Source organism: Macaca nemestrina, chromosome 2 (assembly GCF_043159975.1).
Source record: "Macaca nemestrina isolate mMacNem1 chromosome 2, mMacNem.hap1, whole genome shotgun sequence".
Taxonomy (NCBI): Eukaryota; Metazoa; Chordata; class Mammalia; order Primates; family Cercopithecidae; genus Macaca; species Macaca nemestrina.
The window spans coordinates 175,534,846-175,553,442 of record NC_092126.1 but is presented as its reverse complement, the minus strand read 5'-3'; the positions used below and the strand labels follow the sequence as shown (position 1 = coordinate 175,553,442).

Here is an 18,597-nt window from a genome sequence, read left to right as displayed (position 1 = left end):
GCGCGGTGGCTCAAGCCTGTAATCCCAGCACTTTGGGAGGCCGAGATGGGCGGATCACGAGGTCAGGAGATCGAGACCATCCTGGCTAACATGGTGAAACCCCGTCTCTACTAAGAAATACAAAAAATAGCCGGGCGAGGTGGCAGCGCCTGTAGTCCCAGCTACTCGGGAGGCTGAGGCCGGAGAATGGCGTGAACCCGGGAGGCAGAGCTTGCAGTGAGCTAAGATCCGGCCACTGCACTCCAGACTGGGCTACAGAGCGAGACTCCGTCTCAAAAAAAAAAAAAAAATCTGCCAAGGCAGGGCTAATGTTAAGGCAATCCACAGGCCACACTGAGAATCCCTAGTTCAGATCCTCTTTAAAGACCCCTTCTGAGCTAAGATGCTTTGTTTACACAGAGCCAGGGGAAAATTCTAGATTGGTGGCTCCCTAAAGTGGTACTTAAGTAAGCTGCATCAAAGGCACATGAGAAACTTTTTAAAATTTCTGACCCCACCCCCCTCATTTCTACCCAAGCCGATGAAATAAAAATTGAGGGGAAGGGAGCTGAGAAATTGTATATGAGGGACTTGAGCATATATGCATTTCAGTATCCTCCGGGGGTCCTGGAACCAATCTTCCAAGGACACTGAGAGGCGACTGTATATATTTGTAAAAAATAATGGGACATTTGCTGATTGCAGATTCACAGCGTAGATAGGAAATTGTGAAGAAAATGAAACAATTCTCAAATTTCCTTGATTACACAAACTTTTGTTTTTGCATAAAACTCATGGGAAGTGCTGACCTAGATAAATTAGAGGGCAGTAGAAAAATACTTCCTTAGAATTGTCAAAAAATTGTTCTACTTGGCCAGCAAACCAATGGCTATAAAATTATTAAAGTTGTGTTCAATGTACCACAGAATTTTATTGAGAGTGAAATCCTATTTCAATAAGTTGATTAGCTATTTGATTCAGGGACAGACTGAATTCCATATAGAGCACATAATCTTTAAGAACTATCATTTTTTAAACTATTATTTTGAAATAATTTCAGATTTATAGAAAAGTTTTTAAAAGTACAGTTCAGTATTTCCTGCTCCCACATTCCCAAAATGTTAGCAATTTCCCACATTTTTTCACTATCCTTCTCTCTGTATATGTATGAATATACAAACACACATACTTTTTTTTTCCTGAACCATTTGAGAGTAAGTTGGTGACAGGGTGCCTCTTTAGAATCAAATAGATGTGTGTATTGGTAAAAGTATATTCTCTTATGTACAGCATAAATATCAAGAAATTAACATTAATGCTATTATCCAATACACAGGCTGTCTTCAAAATTTTCCTGTTGCACCAATAATTTCCTTTATACCAGGGGTCCCCAACTCCTGAGGCCATGCACCAGTCCCAGTCCCAGGCCTGTTAGGAACTGGACCTCACAGCAGGTGGTGAGCAGCAGGCCAGCCAGCAATGCCACCTGAGCTCTTCCTCCTGTCAGATCAGCAGTATTAGATGATTAGATTCTCATAGGACTGGGAACCGTATTGTGAACTGCACACGCGAGGAATCCAGCTTGTGTGCTCCTTATGAGAATCTGACTAATGCCTGACGATCTAAGGTGGAACAGTTTCATCCCGGAATCATCCCCGGCCCCTTGCCCCTGGTCAGTGGAAAAACGGTCTTGCACAAAAGGGGTCCCTGGTGCCAAAAAAGTTGGGGACGACTGCTTTATTATATATGTATAATATATATGTGTGTGCATGCACATATATATGCTATATATTATATATACACATATACACAGACACATTAAAAATATTCATATGTATATATTTTTTCCTTTCCTGGCCCAGGGTCCAATCTGGAATCTCCTCTTGCATCTAGCTGTCTTATCTCTTTAGTCTCCTTTGCTCCTGAACTGTTCCTTAGTATTTGTTTTTCATGACATTTTTTGAGGAATATAGGCTATTTTGTACAAATCCCTCAGTTTGGATTCATCTGATGTTTCATGAGTAGATTCAAGTTATGCATTTTCAGCAGGAACCATGTAAGTGTGTGCTCTTCTCAGCAGGCCTTTGGTCTCTATTTGTCCCATTACTAGTGATGTTAACTATTATCACCTAAAGTGGTATCTACCAGGTTTCTATACTATAAACAACTTTTTCCTTGTAAAGTGTCTTACATAATTCAAGACTATGTAAATATCCTGTTTCTATCAAACTTTCACCTACTAATTTTAGCATCCATTGATGAGTCTTGCCCTAAACAATTACTACCATGGTAGATGCCATGTGGTTATTTTCTAAATCCAGCATTCCTTTTACATGACCAGGAAGACCTTTCTCACCTCTCCATTTATTCATTCATTCATTTATATCTGTGTGGACTCGTGGTTTCTTATTCCATGTGTTACTATTCATTACTATGACGATTGACTTTGATGCTCAAATTGTCCCAGATTGGCCGATGGTAAACCCTCAATCTGCTGTGTCCTTTAGATATTTCCCATCATTATTTGAGTACTTCCTTTCTGGCAGAGAAAGTATTTTAGACTCACCTTGTGCTTTTCCTGTTGCAACCCAGGAATCAGAAATCTAAGACTTCCTTTTTTTTTTTTAAAGAAGAGAATTTAGATATCAAGATCTGAGTGTCCACAGTTGTAGTTGGGCTGTCACTGCTACTAGGCTCCCTCAGAGGACAGAACTAGGAAATATGTGTGTGTGTGTGTGTGTGTGCCTGTATTTCTACATTTTAAATATTTCTGTATTTCTATTAATCTATACATACTTTAAAAAACCCATGAATTCATACTGATGCTTCTAATTCTAATCCAATACCATAGGAAAAGAACTCATTGTTTTTAATCACTCTCTTGAAACTATACCAAGCATGCAGGCTTAATGTCATTAAACTCTTCATGCTATAGAATAAGAGCTAGAAGGTATCTTGGATCCACATAGTGCCAGTCATCTACTCATCCATTTACTAACTTAATACATTTACTAGACACTTTCTACGTGCTGGGCACCTGGCAAGGAATATGGAAATAAAAGATTTTGTACTATCCTAAAGTAGCTCAATTCATTAGGTAGGACAGAAGAAAATAACAATATAGTATAATAAGCTCTTTATTCAAGGTATGCACAGTGTTCTATAGGAAGAGAGGAGGAGCATAGAGGCCAACCTGAGTTAACGGAAACATTTCAGAGAAGGAGGTAAAAATAGGAGGCTTATACTACTCATTGGAAGAATTTTTAGATTTTTACATGTTTGCATAAATAAAGGGTGTACTTTGCTTCTGATAGAAATGCATTTTAAGGAAAGTTCTGATTATCTAAAAGTGTTCTCTGCGTTGATTGAATTCATCAAAAAAACTGCTCAGCCATGACAACAGTCATGCAAATAAATTCCCAGGACCAAAAGTTATGTTTCAGTTTTTGTACTAGACTCCTCCCAAAGACCATACAGGAAAAAAGCAACTTCAGATTTTTAAAAATGCTTATTTTCCCATGGTGGGTTTTCTGCCTTCTTTTTTTTCTTTTTTTCTTAACAAATTAAATACACTGGCTTATTTATCATTGTATTGATGGTCATCCTCTTGCGTAGTTTATATACACTAACTTTCTCCTATCTAAACTTATCTTAAACTAAAGAGAGGTCTAGTAAGGAAAGGGAAAGATTTATGTATGTGAGCATGTGGCAGGATACATCTAGAAAGTAAAAGCTAAGAAAAAAATAATAATATTCAGTGGAGAAAAGTATTAGGGTAAAAAATAACTTTTTAAAATTATTTTTGTTGTCCTAAACATAAAGCATTCTTATCAAATTTTACTACCACTGCTTTTGAAAATTATTTAAAAAAAATAATGCAGGCTGTCTCCTGCTTTGTATTCCCCTGGCCAGTTTTCCCCAGTGCTGTCTGGCACTCTAATGCTGCTTTTTTCACCAATTTAGAAATCCTAGCCTAGAAAGTTGCTCAGGAAGATGCATAAGTAAAGATCATCAGTACTAGAGGCTGATCTTCATGCGACCTGTCGTTGTTCCTTCTTCTACAAAATGGTTCCCTAGTATAGCTGATACCACAGAAAAAGGTAGAAATTGAGACATGCATATGCACCTTCTCTTCATTCTAAGACCAGAATCAAACACGACTGACTTATCATCATTCATTTATCCTTTTATTTAGTGGCCTTAGATCCTAGAAGATAGATTCCCTATAAAATCATTTTAGCCATGAAATATTCATAAGAAATAAACTTCAAATGTTAATGAGGATACTGAAGTTTTTTTTAACCTAAAAAAAGTGGCAATTTTAGGTAGCCATAAAGCTGAGGCAAAGGTAGTTTGGGTTCTTGGAAAGAATCCTGCCTACCCATCTTTAGTGGCCTCTGGGCACAAAGCACTTATGATCACTGTAGAGGTGGAGCGATGCAAAGGACTGTGTCAGCAGTCCATGTTGTGACAGCAGCAGCATCTACAGAAAACGTAGGTCATATACCTTGGCTTACACAAGGAATGCTAAGAAAAATGAGCCACCAGGTGGGAGCTTTAACATAGGAATGATTAGTAAAAGCTCCTTAGAAAGTGAGAATTTGTAATTACTTTATTAAACATTACATTCAGTGTAAAGGCTTTAACCATCATAATCACCATGATATAATACGTGAGTATGTACATGTAAAAAAAAACCTATTGAACATAAAATTATGTTTTGAAATCTATGCAACATGAAATATAGTCTGATATAAAAAACCCAACTAATCAGAAACATGAAAACCAGTATGTTTTAATAAAAGCCTGTTGCTGGTTCTGGAATAACTGTGGCATGCATGTTCCTAGTCATGTTGGACTTCTCCTTCAGCTTTGATTGGAGTAGTGTGTGTTCCACAATGCCAATTCTAATGTCCATCTCTACAGTTTCTTGTTTCAGTTTTGTTAAGCTCTGTTTAATCTTCACCAAAGGAGCTGCAGAATGAAAATAACATGAAATGAAAATGTTCATTTGGAGTATCAGTGTATTACAGAATTGTATGACATTTTCCTCACTTTGTCTTAAGCCAAAAATAGGGTTAAAAACATAGCCAAAAACTTACTGACATTCACACAGTTTTGCTGTGGCATTTTAAGCACCTGAGATTTTTTAGGATGAAAAATGATGTAGTATTTGATGTACTGAGACTAAACTTTCTTCCTTTTCTAGGGGAAGAGCTGCTAAACAGGTGTTTAAGGATGTGTTCAAGATGATTTTATGAGCTAGTATATTTGTCTGTAGGAAAAGGAAATACAAAGGGGGAAAAGGGGAAGAGAGAATTATCTTTGAGATGTAGATAATGGGCCCACTTAAAACATATTGCAAAAAAAAAAAAAAAATTCCTAAACATTCTCTTTTGCAAGATCATTCGGTATATATCAATAGAACTCTAGAAAATTTTTCTAGGGCATAGAAAAGCCTTCAGCAATCACTACTAGCCCATATCAAAGTAACCTGCTCACAATGGAGGATGATTACCAGAGGATGATTAATTCTTCTCTATTTGACCCCTGCCCAGTCAGTTCTACTGGGGAGGAGGGAAAATAAATTAAGGGTTATCACATCACTGCCTTAGTGTCATTTGGGCATATACTTAGTGCCCTTTTGTACATAAAATAGAAAAAGTGAAGCTCATTTGATGAAAACAGAACACAATATTATTTTTTAAATTGGCATAACAAAGTACATATTTAAATACTTCCCACTCTTTGAATCAATAGTTTGAATTTTTAAAACCTCTAAATTATAGTAAAAAAGCCTACCCTTCTCAGCTGATTTGTAAGACAAACAGTACGCTGATTATCAGACATTTTTGCACAACGATTCTCTCTTCAAACAAGCAACAAATAATTTGTTTTATATATTAATACTATTTTGTTTTTTGTTTTTGTTTTTTTTTGAGACGGAGTCTCGCTCTGCCGCCCAGGCTGGAGTGCAGTGGCCGGATCTCAGCTCACTGCAAGCTCCGCCTCCCGGGTTCACGCCATTCTCCTGCCTCAGCCTCCCGAGTAGTTGGGACTACAGGCGCCCGCCACCGCGCCCGGCTAGTTTTTTGTATTTTTTAGTAGAGACGGGGTTTCACCGTGTTAGCCAGGATGGTCTTAATTTCCTGACCTCGTGATCCGCCCGTCTCGGCCTCCCAAAGTGCTGGGATTACAGGCTTGAGCCACCGCGCCCGGCCAATACTATTTTGTTAAGTAGGTGTCTTGAAGAGCTATTTTTCTCTTGCTCAGTTTTTTCCCTAAAATGAGCATGTACTTACCACCATCAGTCATGCTGCTGCCCTTTTCTTCCATTTCTTGTTTTACCTTTTCTAATTCTTCCATAACCTTTCATGAAAACAAGTTTTCATAAGCATTACATTTTAATAAACTTTCAAAATTTTTGAATTACGTATTAAGAAAATGTAATTTAGATATTAGCCACACATATAGAAAAATACAGACATTAGGAATATTTTGGACATAATTCAAATAAGATAAAATATGCAGATATACAAAGCTTTTCAGTTTTTCAGAATGCTCCTAATGATAAACTTCACCAAATGGCCGCCACGTCCGTTTTCTCATGTTGCAATATACTAAACACAAAGTTGTTTTAGTCACTAGACACTAAAACCTCGCAATTATCTCATCGCATATACTTTGAAATTCTCTAACAATTGGTTATTAATTAAAATAGTATAAACATCCTAAAGAGATTTTAGATTTCTAAAGGTTTTCTGGATATCTTTCTTAATATTATAGTTCTATAAGACATTATGTCACTTTTTCCTCTATAGGACACTAAAAATGTTTATATCGGCCGGGCGCGGTGGCTCACGCCTGTAATCTCAGCACTATGGGAGGCCGAGGCGGGCGGATCACAAGGTCAGGAAATCAAGAACATCCTGACTAACGCGGTGAAACTCCGTCTCTACTAAAAATACAAAAAATTAGCCCGGCGCGGTGGCGGGCGCCTGTAGTCCCAGCTACTGGGGAGGCTGAGGCAAGAAAATGGCGGGAACCCGGGAGGCGGAGCTTGCAGTGAGCCGAGATCGCGCCACTGCACTCCAGCCTGGGTGACAGAGCGAGACTCCACCTCAAAAAAAAAAAAAATAAATAAATGTTTATATCATATGGCTATGTATAAGAATATTCTTATTGCTTTATCCAAATCATGAACTCCAAACTCCAGGAGGCATACTTTGCTGTCACACTTGTTCCTATCTGCACTCTATTTGGCGATTACACTACCATAGCCTCTATTATTAGCAAAATTCCAAACCAGCATTAATATAAGTAGAAAATACCATCTTTAAGAAATTGAAACATTTTACATGATCTACAACTAAGCTATAATTATTGTGACTTAGTAGGCTTTATTTTTATCATACTGGTGAGTAAAACTTTCCCTGGGAATAGAGTGCTCATCCAAGTAAAGCAAATTAATTTTTTCAGGCACCTGAAACGTTACAACTGGGGATAACTATCTACTCCAAAAGAAGTAAATGGTTCCCTGGACTCCCTTCAAGTGTTAATTTACCTAACATAAGTGAATACTTTACTTCTACATACCGTTTTATTTGCTTAGAAGCACCACAGGATTAGAGTCTAAATATTTCTAATGTAATATTTTTAGTGTTTTAAAATAACTTTATTCCTCAAATAATTTCTATAAAAAAGGCTTAATTCTTTCCTGTCAAAACAGTAAAGTTTGTTCCAATTATACTGGATTGTAACCAAAGATCATCTTGGATTTTAGTCCCAAATAAACTACTGACCTTTTTCCAAGGTTTTTTCCTCCTTTGGCTCTTCATTGAAAAATGGGAAAATATATCAGGTCCTGCCTCTCTTGCAAGATCATAAAAATAAATGCAACTATTTATTTTTATGCAAATATCCTAAAGGAGGAGGTTATAAGCCACTCCCAATTGTGGACAGAGAAATACACTCAGGATCACACACAAGTTATCAATAACAGTCACTAAAAATAAACCTTATATCTTGCAGACTAACGTTAAAATTTGTTATAGATTCCTTAAGTCAGTGCTTTACCTATTCATCTCCATGTTAATAATAATTATTATGTAAAAATATTGAGGAAAATTATAAGTGTGCTAATATTATGAGCAGGTTTTTTGTTGAATTTAATACAGAAACTTCAGGCATCTTGTGGAAACAAGAAATGTATCAATTATTGATTCAGTGATAGGAAAATTAGGGATTATCTCCTAAAGAAAATGATTTAAAGGCACAGAAAGCAACTGAAATTAGCAGTGTTAAACCATCTGTAGGTTCTCAATGGCTGGGGCCCAGCTGACAGGTGAGAAGCAGGGCAAAAGCATTGGTGTGTACCTCAGAGAGGAGTCTGGTTCTTTCCGTTACTCCTCCGTTTCCCTGTTGGTATCGCTCCTTTGCCTGAAAGGAAAAACATTTTGTTTAATGGCAAATACAAAGCAGCAGAAGATTAAATATGACTGACCTCTTTGTGTCTGCAATTTCTGCATGTCATTTTATGACAACCCCCTCCTTGTTTGTGAATACATTTGTGAAAGTGACATTTAACTGTAGCTGTTTTATGTCCCTAATAGGCACCATGTATTTAACTAAAGCACTACAAAATGATGAACTACCTTAACCTTCATAAACTGACTGTGTACCTCGCATGGGCATGGTTCACAATAAAAACTGTCCTTGGTCATTCCTAAACAGTTTAGGAGAGCGGCTCTTGGTCAATCTAATTTGCATGCTATGCAGAGAAAATCAGTCTAAAACAAAAAATCAATCAAAGTAGAGCACGAAGCTCAGCAATTAATAAGGATTAACATTCAGTAAGACAGTACAATCAATTGGAGTATGTTAGAAACAAACAATTATACAATATTAATATTAGACAAATACATGGTGGCTTCAATCAGAGAGTTTTACATTATTTCTATAGTTAAAATATTCATAAGTAATTGTGTATATGAGGGAATACATTAAACAAATAATATAATCGAAAAGTATAGATTTCTATTTGGTCTTTGAGAACTTCTGAAAGTATAGAGGTATCTCAAATTTATTTCTACTTTTTTCTCTTTCTCAACTTTGTCTGCTAAAGACAAAAAATATGCCTTCAACTGATGTTTACAAGTGTCCTTACTAGTCTTCTTTAACATCAGAAAATAGAGGGCATAAATCCCAAAGGAAAGCTTTTAGATCCCTACTGCTGGGACAAAGAACTGGTGCTTTCAAAGTCTAGTGATTTTATTTTTTGGTTAAAATTCTAAAACTTTGAAAGAATGAAAAATTTGTCTTATTTTATTAATTAAACTGCTTGTCTCTGAATGTGTCTTGCTTTCACATTCCTTATTATGTGGTTGTAAGCCAGAATGGCAAGGACTGTCTTCTTCCTTTGACACATGTAAATGCATACTATTCTTCCTCCTATGCCAATGGTAAATTAACAACAGACTTAGAAACAAAACCAGGTGTCCTGATACTCTGTTCCTAGTTTTCAGTTTTAAGCTATGTTCCCCCAACAGCATATGCCTTCATTTACTTAAATCAAATGAAGACGTGCATTTAAAGGCTTCTAGGAGAAAACAACTTCTATTACATGTAAAATGGAAGTAAGTTCACTTGGCTCTCTTGGCTTCCTAAAGTGGGCAGAAAATTGATGTTTTGCTGTTTATGAAAAGTATTTCATGATTCTCAAATGAACAGTATTGTGTCAAGTTTAGGGTTTAGGGTTGTTAACTTGAATAAATCCCTGGAAATAATTCTTAAATTACCTCACTCAGCTGGGCTTGAGCTGCACGATATTCTTGAACCAAATTCTCAAGCTGATTGTTTATGTACTTTTCTCGGCTGCCGATCTTTTCCAAAGTCCTAGTAATTTCATTATGGAGTTTGTCCAAAAATCCCTAGAAATTTCATGGAATTTGCAGACAGAAGAACTCACAAACATATTTTTTCAAAAATAGTTAAAAATGGGTTAAATCTCAATCTATTCTACAAATAATCAACTACATGTGCAAAAGAAGACACCTTGAAATTTTCAATAGCATAAAATGTCTGTGATGAGAAATATTTTAATCACACTTAGAGGAATTTTACAATAAAAATGCACCTGGCAGTGTTAGTCAATTCATTTGTCATTATACATACTATAAAATTTATGTGACTATAATTAGCATTATATAATGTTCACAATCAAAGTAGGTAAGGGAATAACATGAGTTTCCTATAGCACAATTCAAGGGGGACTGAAATATTCCAGATGGAAATAGACCCCTAAGCCTATAGCTCTAGCCTGGGACACATAACTTCTCAGTCTAGCTTTGCTTCTTTGTGACATTCTCCAAAGTCCCTATTTCTGGCAGGGCAACAAGCCTGCGGAGGCTGTAAGTTCTAGACATTGCTGGCCTGGTGTTCTCTCCTCCCTTAAGATTCAGAGAGGAAAGAATGATGAAATGTTTCTAATATATGTATTATCTATATATTATACATATATATCTTATGTATATACATATATAGCTTTTATTAACATGTAAGTTAGCTTTCTTTAGTTGGCTTAAATGTAAGGTCAGTTGAAATGTAATACGGTACATTCAATTAGTAAGTTTCTTAAAGGCAAAAATTGTGTCTTTTTCTTCTTTCATGTTCTCTTATAACAGGTGTTCCACAGATGAGTAAATGTACATTGATTCACCTAAAGTAATTCATATACCTTGGTCTCCTTTAGAGCAGATTCAATTCCACTTTTGTGCTGGTGCATTTGGTCAACATGGATTCTCCAATCCTACAGGCATAGAGAACACAGAACTAATGTAAAAAATATTACATTTCCTTCTTTCCCCTACTTCTTGTGAAGTTGTAACCTTTAATTACTTTGGTTCCTGCCCTATTTCAGGTGGGACAGTCCTATTTATAGCTTCCAATCAGATTATAAAGAAATATGTGTAGAGCACTTTAGGATAAAAGGTTCTAAACAAAGGTAATTATTTTACATGTTCACAGAGTGATGTCTGACAATTTAAATATAAATTATTCCTGCACTGCTGGTAGTTAATATTTATGACTACCCATCAAAATGAAAAAAAAAAATTCTAATTACTAGAAAAGAACTACTTGTTTAAGCAGTTACAATTCCGTTTGCCAAAAGCAATTCTGAACTCAAATATCATATATCAAAGATTAGTTTGTCCCTTGGAAATGAAAATGGGGCCCTCATCTTCATGAAGCCTTTTGAGTCTCTTTCTTAATAAAGGAAGTTTATAATAATTACTGGAGTTCATGTATTTTAAAATATCATCTATTACTATTAGACTGATCTGAATTAGTGTGCAAATCTGAAATCTACATCAACATTTTAATTTCCTACAAAATATATTTAAAATATTTCAGTTTACTACAAAGTAATAATTTTTTATTTTATTTTATTCTACTTTAAGTTCTGGGATACATGTGCTGAATGTGCAGGTTTGTTACACAGCTATACATGTGCCATGGTGGTTCGCTGCACCCATCAACCTGTCACCTAGGTTTTAAGCCCTGCATGCATTAGGTATTTGTCCTACTGCTCTCCCTCCCTGTCCCCCATCTCCCAACAGGTCTCGGTGTGTGATGTTCCCCTCCCTGTGTCCATGTGTTCTCATTGTTCAACTCCCACTTATGAGTGAGAACATGCGGTGTTTGGTTTTCTGTTCCTGTGTTAGTTTGCTGAGAATGATGGCTCCCAGCTTCATCCATGTCCCTGCAAAGGACAGGAATTCATTCTTTTTTATGACTGCATGGTATTCCACGGTGTATATTTTCTTTATCCAGTCTATCACTGATGCAGATTTGGGTTGGTTCCAAGTCTTTGCTATTGTAAATAGTGCTGCAATAAACATATATGTGCATGTGTCTTTATAGTAAAATGACTTATAGTCCTTTGGGTATATACCCAGTAATGGGATTGCTGGGTCAAATGGTATTTCTGGTTCTAGATCCTTGAGGAATTGCCACACTGTCTTCCACAATGGTTGAACAAATTTACACTCCCACCAACAGTGTAAAAGTGTTCCTATTCTCCACATCCTCTCCAGCATGTGTTGTTTCCAGGCTTTTTTGATTACCACTCTAACTGGCATGTGATGGTATCTCATTGTGGTTTTGATTTGCATTGCTCTAATGAACAGTGGTGATGAGCTTTTTTTCATGTTTTTTGGCCACATACATGTCTTCTTTAGAGAAGTGTCGGTTCATATCCTTTGCACACTTTTTGATGTTTTTTTTCTTGAAATTTGTCTAAGCTCCTTGTAGATTCTGGATACTAGACTTTTGTCAGATGGATAGATTGCAAAAATTTTCTCCCATTCTCTAGGCTGCCTGTTCACTCGGATGATAGTTTCTTTTGGTATGCAGAAGCTCTTCAGTTTAATTAGAGGCTATTTGTCAATTTGGGCTTTTGTTAACATTTCTTTTGGTGTTTTAGTCATGAGGTCTTTGCCCATGCCTATGTCCTGAATGGTATGGCCTAGGTTTTCTTCTTGGGTTTTTGTGGTTTTAGGTTTTACATTTAAGTCTTTAGACCATCTTGAGCTAATTTTTGTATAAGGTGTAAGGAAGGGGTACAGTTTCTGTTTTCTGTATATGGGTAGCCAGTTTTATCCCTGATCAACATCAATGTGAAAATCCTCAATAAAATACTGGCAAACCAAATCCAGCAGCACATCAAAAAGCTTATCCACCACAATCAAGTCGGTTTCAGTCCCAGGATGCAAGACTGGTTCAACATACACAAATCAACAAATGTAATCCATCATATAAACAGAACCAATGACAAAAACCACATGATTATCTCAATAGATGCAGAAAAGGCCTTTGATAAAATTCAACACTCTTTCATGCTAAAAACTCTCAATAAACTCGGTATTGATGGAACATATCTCAAAATAATAAGAGCTACTTATGACAAACCCATTGCCAATATCATACTAAATGGGCAAAAGCTAGAAGCATTCCCTTTGAAAACCGGCAAAAGACAAGGATGCCCTCTCTCCTCACTCCTATTCAACATAGTATTGGAAGTTCTAGCCCAGGCAATCAGGCAACAGAAAGAAATAAAGGGTATTCAAGTAGGAACTGAGGAAGTTAAATTGTCTCTGTTTGCAGATAACATGATTGTATATTTAGAAACCCTTATGTCTCAGTCCCAAAACTCCTTAAGCTAATAAGCAATTTCAGCAAAGCCTCAGGATACAAAATCAATGTGCCAAACTCACAAGCATTCCTATATGCCAATAATACACAAGTAGAGAGCCAAATCATGAGTGAACTTCTATTCACAATTGCTACAAATAAAATAAAATATCTAGGAATACAACTTACAAGGGATGTGGAGGACTTCTTCAAGAAGAACTAAAAACCACTGCTCAAGGAAATAAGAAAGGACACAAACAAATGGAAAAACATTCCATGTTCATGGATAGGACCAATCAATATCATGAAAATGGCCATACTGCCCAAAGTAATTTATAGATTCAAAGCTATTCCCATCAAACTACCATTGACTTTCTTCCCAGATTAGAAAAAACTACTTTAAATTTCATATGAAGCCAAAACAAACAAACAAAAATCCATACAGCCAAAAAAATCCTAAGCAAAAACAACAAAGCTGGAGGCATCACACTATTTTGACTTCAAACTACACAAGGCTACAGTAATCAAAACAGCGTGGTACTGGTACCAAAACAGATATATAGACCAATGTTAACAGAATAGAGACCTCAGAAATAACACCACACATCTACGACCATCTGATCTTCAACAAACCTGACAAAAACAAACAATGGGAAAAGGATTCCCTATTTAATACAAAGTAATAATTTTAAAAGAGAAATTGAGAAATACCCATTGTAAAAGAAAAATATAGTAAGTTAAAGTAAGTGATGCAACTAGGCGATTTCTTCATTGCACATATATGTTTGCATACCCTGATGCTCCACTTTGCTATCTACACTATTTTGTGAGTAAAAGGATATTTTGTGAATAGTCCCATTCTACTATGACTTGACTTTGAAATGGCCTAGTGACTGCAGGGTAAAAAACTACTTGGGTACTTCAAATGTAACAATTATAAAATTATAATATATTAAAGCTGCAAAGAACCTCAAAAAGCATCCAGTCTCAATCTTGTCATTTCACAGATAAGCAAACAGAGGCCTGGTGACAGCAAGGGGAACACCCAAGGCCACATAGCTATTGTTGCACCTGCACAGAAGCCAAATGTAGTCATTTCCACACAACACATACTGGCAGTTTGACGTAAAGGAAAGGGGCAACTGGCTACCTGATAGTGAAGGTGCTAGAGTAGAAAACCAATCAGCACTTTCCTTTATCCTTAAACATTTTTCTGTTTCATGAGCAAAAAGTATCTCAGAATTGGAGAGCTGAAAAGAACCTTAGAGATCTATTCATCTACTTAACAATCATCTAGTGTAACGTTTTCATTTTATAGTTGAGGTGACTATTCACCACCCGTGACTATGACTACACAGAGTTGGCAACGGAACAAGGCCCCTCCAAGTCAGCTAATCAACACTGAAATAGAGAGAAGGGACAACTGGCTGGCCTCCTGCACCTGGTCCAAAAATGGCTAAGCCTCAAAATGGAAACCTACTGAAGCCCAGGTTAGCATCTTTATGAAAGAAAGTGAACCTAACATGCATCATTATATTATCATTAATTTTTTTGAAAAAGAACTCATTCTGCCTGGTTCCAAAAAGAATTTCAGAGGCCTTAATAAACACCAAGCTCAAGTATTTACATTGTTTCCCTCTTCCTAACAGTCTCTGTTTCTCTTTGCCTGTTTCTCTCCTTATATATGTATTTAGAAAAATGTATACATACATACATAGACAAATATATATTTTTATATATAGCTTTATTATAATGGATATGTTAAAATAGTTTGTGTTCTGCCATTTCTACCCAGCATTATTTATAAATATATTTTTGCATGTACTGACATTTAAAACATTTTGAGAGAAGCAACCATGCCTGACTCATCTAGGTATAACTATGACAGTGTACACTGATGTAAAACTCCATGGAGGGGTTGGTATTTCTGTGGAACCTTGAAGCATGAGTAGCATTTCAACAGGCTGTAAAGATGTGGGGAGGAAGCATGTTCTTGGCTGAGGGAGTAACATGAACAAGGAAAATACATAGAGACCAAGCAGCCTAAGGCTGGCTAGCATGGAAAACACAAAGTTCTTGGGGTGGGCTCAGGAGGATGGATCACAAGAAAATAAAGCTGGAGAGGGAGGTTCAATTAGATCAAGGGCTTTTCCTACAACAACTAAAGAGTACAGATTTTATTATGTAGATAATGGGGACCTATCAGATATTTTTGGTTTCAGTTTTAAAGATAAGTGTGTGTTTTGAGAAAGTAACAGCGTAAAGGACTGATTAGAAAAGGAAGAGACTGAAGGCAGGTAGGAACCCAGTTAGGAGGCTAATAGTTCACATGACATAGATTAGCCAGGTCTGAATTAGAGCAGTGCTTGTGAGAATAGAAAGGAAGGGATGCATTCAAGGGACATTGTAGAAGCAGAAATAGCAAAACTTGAAGACTGACTAAAGGGAAGTATGCACATGGGGTGACTGAAGATGGAGTAGTAGAGAGAATGTGTCTTTAAGGTTTCCAGCCTGAGGAACTGTGGGGATATTAATACTACAGTGTGACAAGAACAGCACAGATTTTAGGGAAGTCAAAAATACTAGCAATTTGTGTTTGCACTTAAGTTTGATAAGCTACTGGGACATTCTTGTATTTATAAAGCCCATTAAAGTGTTGATGGGCCAGCATTGATTTGTAATTACCTGCGAGGCAAATCTTAATATTTGTTTTATTAAAATCTTCTACATGGACACATTCCTGATATAAAGTTAAAAAAAGTCAAAAGGTATTCTTACCTTAACTTTTAGAAATTGTTCTCACAGAAATAATTGGAAATACACAAAGATTAATGTATAAGTTCTTGATAAAAGTAAAACAGCAGAAAACTAAATATCTAACAGCAGAGGACAGTTTAAACTAATTTTGTAATATTCATTCCACTACTAAAAATAATGCAGTATGATACTGTTTTTATAAATCTGGAAACCAAGTAAAACTCAGTGATACTCTGTTTGGAGATACAAACATATGCGAACACACACACAAAAAAGACACTGTACACAAACTTGAGGATAGTGATTATTGTGGGTGGGAAGAGGCAGCAGCAGAGGAGCACACAGCTAACTTCAAGTGGTAATGGTCTAGTTCTCAAGTTGGGGGTTGGTTTATTATTGGGCTTCATAATTAAAATTGCTTCTCAACTTAAGATGGGGTACAACCTGATATACCCATCATAAACTAAAAATATCCAGTCAAAACTGCATGTAATACACCTAACTTTCCGAACATCATAGCTTAGTCTAGCTTACCTTCAATGTGCTTGAAAGGCTTACATTAGCCTCAGTTGGGCAAAACCATCTAACACAAACCCTACTTTATAATAAAACAGTGAATATCTCATGTAATTTATTAAATATTGTACAGAAATTGAAAACCAGAATGGAGTTCTGGGTGCTCAAAGTACAATTTCTACTGAATGAATATCACTTTTGCACCACTGTAAAGTCGAAAAATTGTTAAGTTGAACCATGGTAAGTCAGGGACTGTGTGTGTGTGTATGTGTGTGTGTATGTGTGTATATAATCAGGAAAAAAAAGACAAAAACCTTCTAGATGCCCAAGAAGTTCTTGAAAGGGGTTTAATATAGTTATAGTGGAAATAAATATAAATGATTATAACCGTGGCATTTTAAAAACATGAATATAAAAAGGCAAAATATATATCTTTTGAAAAACTATTAATACAACTTAGATAGTCAAAAGCTTTACAAAGGTTTGTGTCAAAATGAAGAAGAAATGGGTTTTAATGATATGTAAGGACTTGAAATCTATCTGGATCCCTGAAATAAATAACATTAAAAGGAACTGTTAAACGATAAGATTAATTCTTACATTAGCAGAGAATCCATTAGATTACAATGCACTTTTATATGACTTCCTTTATTTGAGACTCACAAAGGTTTGGAGAGATTAAGTAGATATGGTCATCTCTTCTTATACTTCTACCTTCCCTTAAAGAGGGTTATGAGATTTGCTGGCTGGTTGTGGGACGAGTTCACTTTCTTGCTTCATTGATGCTGATCTTGACTATGTGGTTCTCTTTAGTCTGTGGAATGATGGTGGACATGGTCTATGCCAGGATTGTGCAGAAGCTGTCAGAAGCATCCATTTCCCTGCTCTCTTGCTGTTTCAGACATGATAATAATAAGCATGCCCCACATAGGGACTATCCTTTCAGCCTGGGTCTGAGAGTAAGAAACATAGAACCCAGCTGGCGCAGAGCTGCAGCCGAAGCAGGTATCAGCAGATACGTATTGTACATGAAGATAAATGTGTTATTGTAAGCCACTGTGATTTGGGGGTTGTTATGCAGAAAAATTAACTACATATATGTATCTTATAGTGAGAAAAACTAAGAATCAGATAGGCTAATTGACTTTGGCAAAGTTTTATGTCCGAAAAATGGAGTGCGATCTCAAAACTGTGTTTTCCACATATTACATAATGCTTTTTTGGGGGATAAAATAAACTACCAAAGAATTTATAAGGTAAACCAAGAATTCTTTTTGCTATTTATCAAGTTCTTGCTGGGGTCTACTGGTCACCTAAAGTGCTCTAACATGTTCATTTGGCATCATTTCTCCTCTCGATTGAAGATGAATATTTCACAAAATTTTGCATATTTTCTCTCTCAATGGAATTGAGAACACTAATACTACAGTATATCATTTCTTTAGAATTTCTATTTTTCAAAAATCCTCTCATATGAAATCACATGTATAATGCTAACACTTATTAGGTAAATAGCAAAGGTATCAACGTAACCATAGATCCCCTTCCCACTCCAAATTCTTTAGCACTAAATTATAACATTATCTATCTCCCTTCTTCAGAAACTGAAAAACTGTGATGAAGTATCTGGAGATGGTGATTCATAGTACTCCATAAAATCAAAAAGTATGAGATCTAGTTGCAGCTGTTAAGGTGACTCGCAGGACTATAAGGATCTCTGGGTTTTACTTCAACACAACGACACCTGAAAGATTTCCTTTGCATATGCAGAGACATTTTCTTTGTCTAGATTTCCAACTCAATGTTTAAAGCTTCTCTCTGAAACTGCAGGAGAAAGAGAAACTAAATCATGAGCTACAGCTAGAGATGGTAAATGGAACTTACATCTGTGTATAGGTTTCATTAATTTACAACTTGTAAAATACCAAATCCTCTTTTTTTTCAAAAAAAGTTGACTTTATGAGTGGAGAGGCATAGTGCTAAAGAATTATTGATAGAAAAAAGCCAAAGAAGTCACCTTCCTGTGTGCTGTGATGCTTTTTCTATGCTCAGAAAAAACCCACGCCAGACCACAACTGACCATAGCAGTTCATGGAGGTCTATTCGCACTTTTTGCTTCTCCCTGCAAAAAAGCAAGAGCAGAGCTCCAAGGCT

At 36.3% G+C, this 18,597-nt stretch overlaps 1 protein-coding gene across 3 annotated transcripts in view; it reads right to left on the bottom strand.

The window, feature by feature from the left end:
- Nucleotides 1-3,100: 3,100 nt before the first annotated feature.
- The window catches only part of LOC105477546 (intraflagellar transport 57), a 65,521-nt gene continuing 50,024 nt past the window's right edge, over nt 3,101-18,597 (bottom strand). For 2 of the 3 annotated variants that reach the window (XM_011734093.2, XM_071092467.1), the window contains exons 7-11: nt 10,715-10,786; nt 9,777-9,908; nt 8,356-8,418; nt 6,282-6,348; nt 3,101-4,953 (exon numbers count right to left, since the gene is read on the bottom strand). In XM_011734093.2, the coding sequence (XP_011732395.1) occupies nt 4,775-4,953; nt 6,282-6,348; nt 8,356-8,418; nt 9,777-9,908; nt 10,715-10,786 (513 nt within the window). In that variant the 3' untranslated portion in view covers nt 3,101-4,774. The remainder of the gene's footprint in view (nt 4,954-6,281; nt 6,349-8,355; nt 8,419-9,776; nt 9,909-10,714; nt 10,787-18,597) is intronic. The other variant, XM_011734094.3, reaches the window with a different exon arrangement.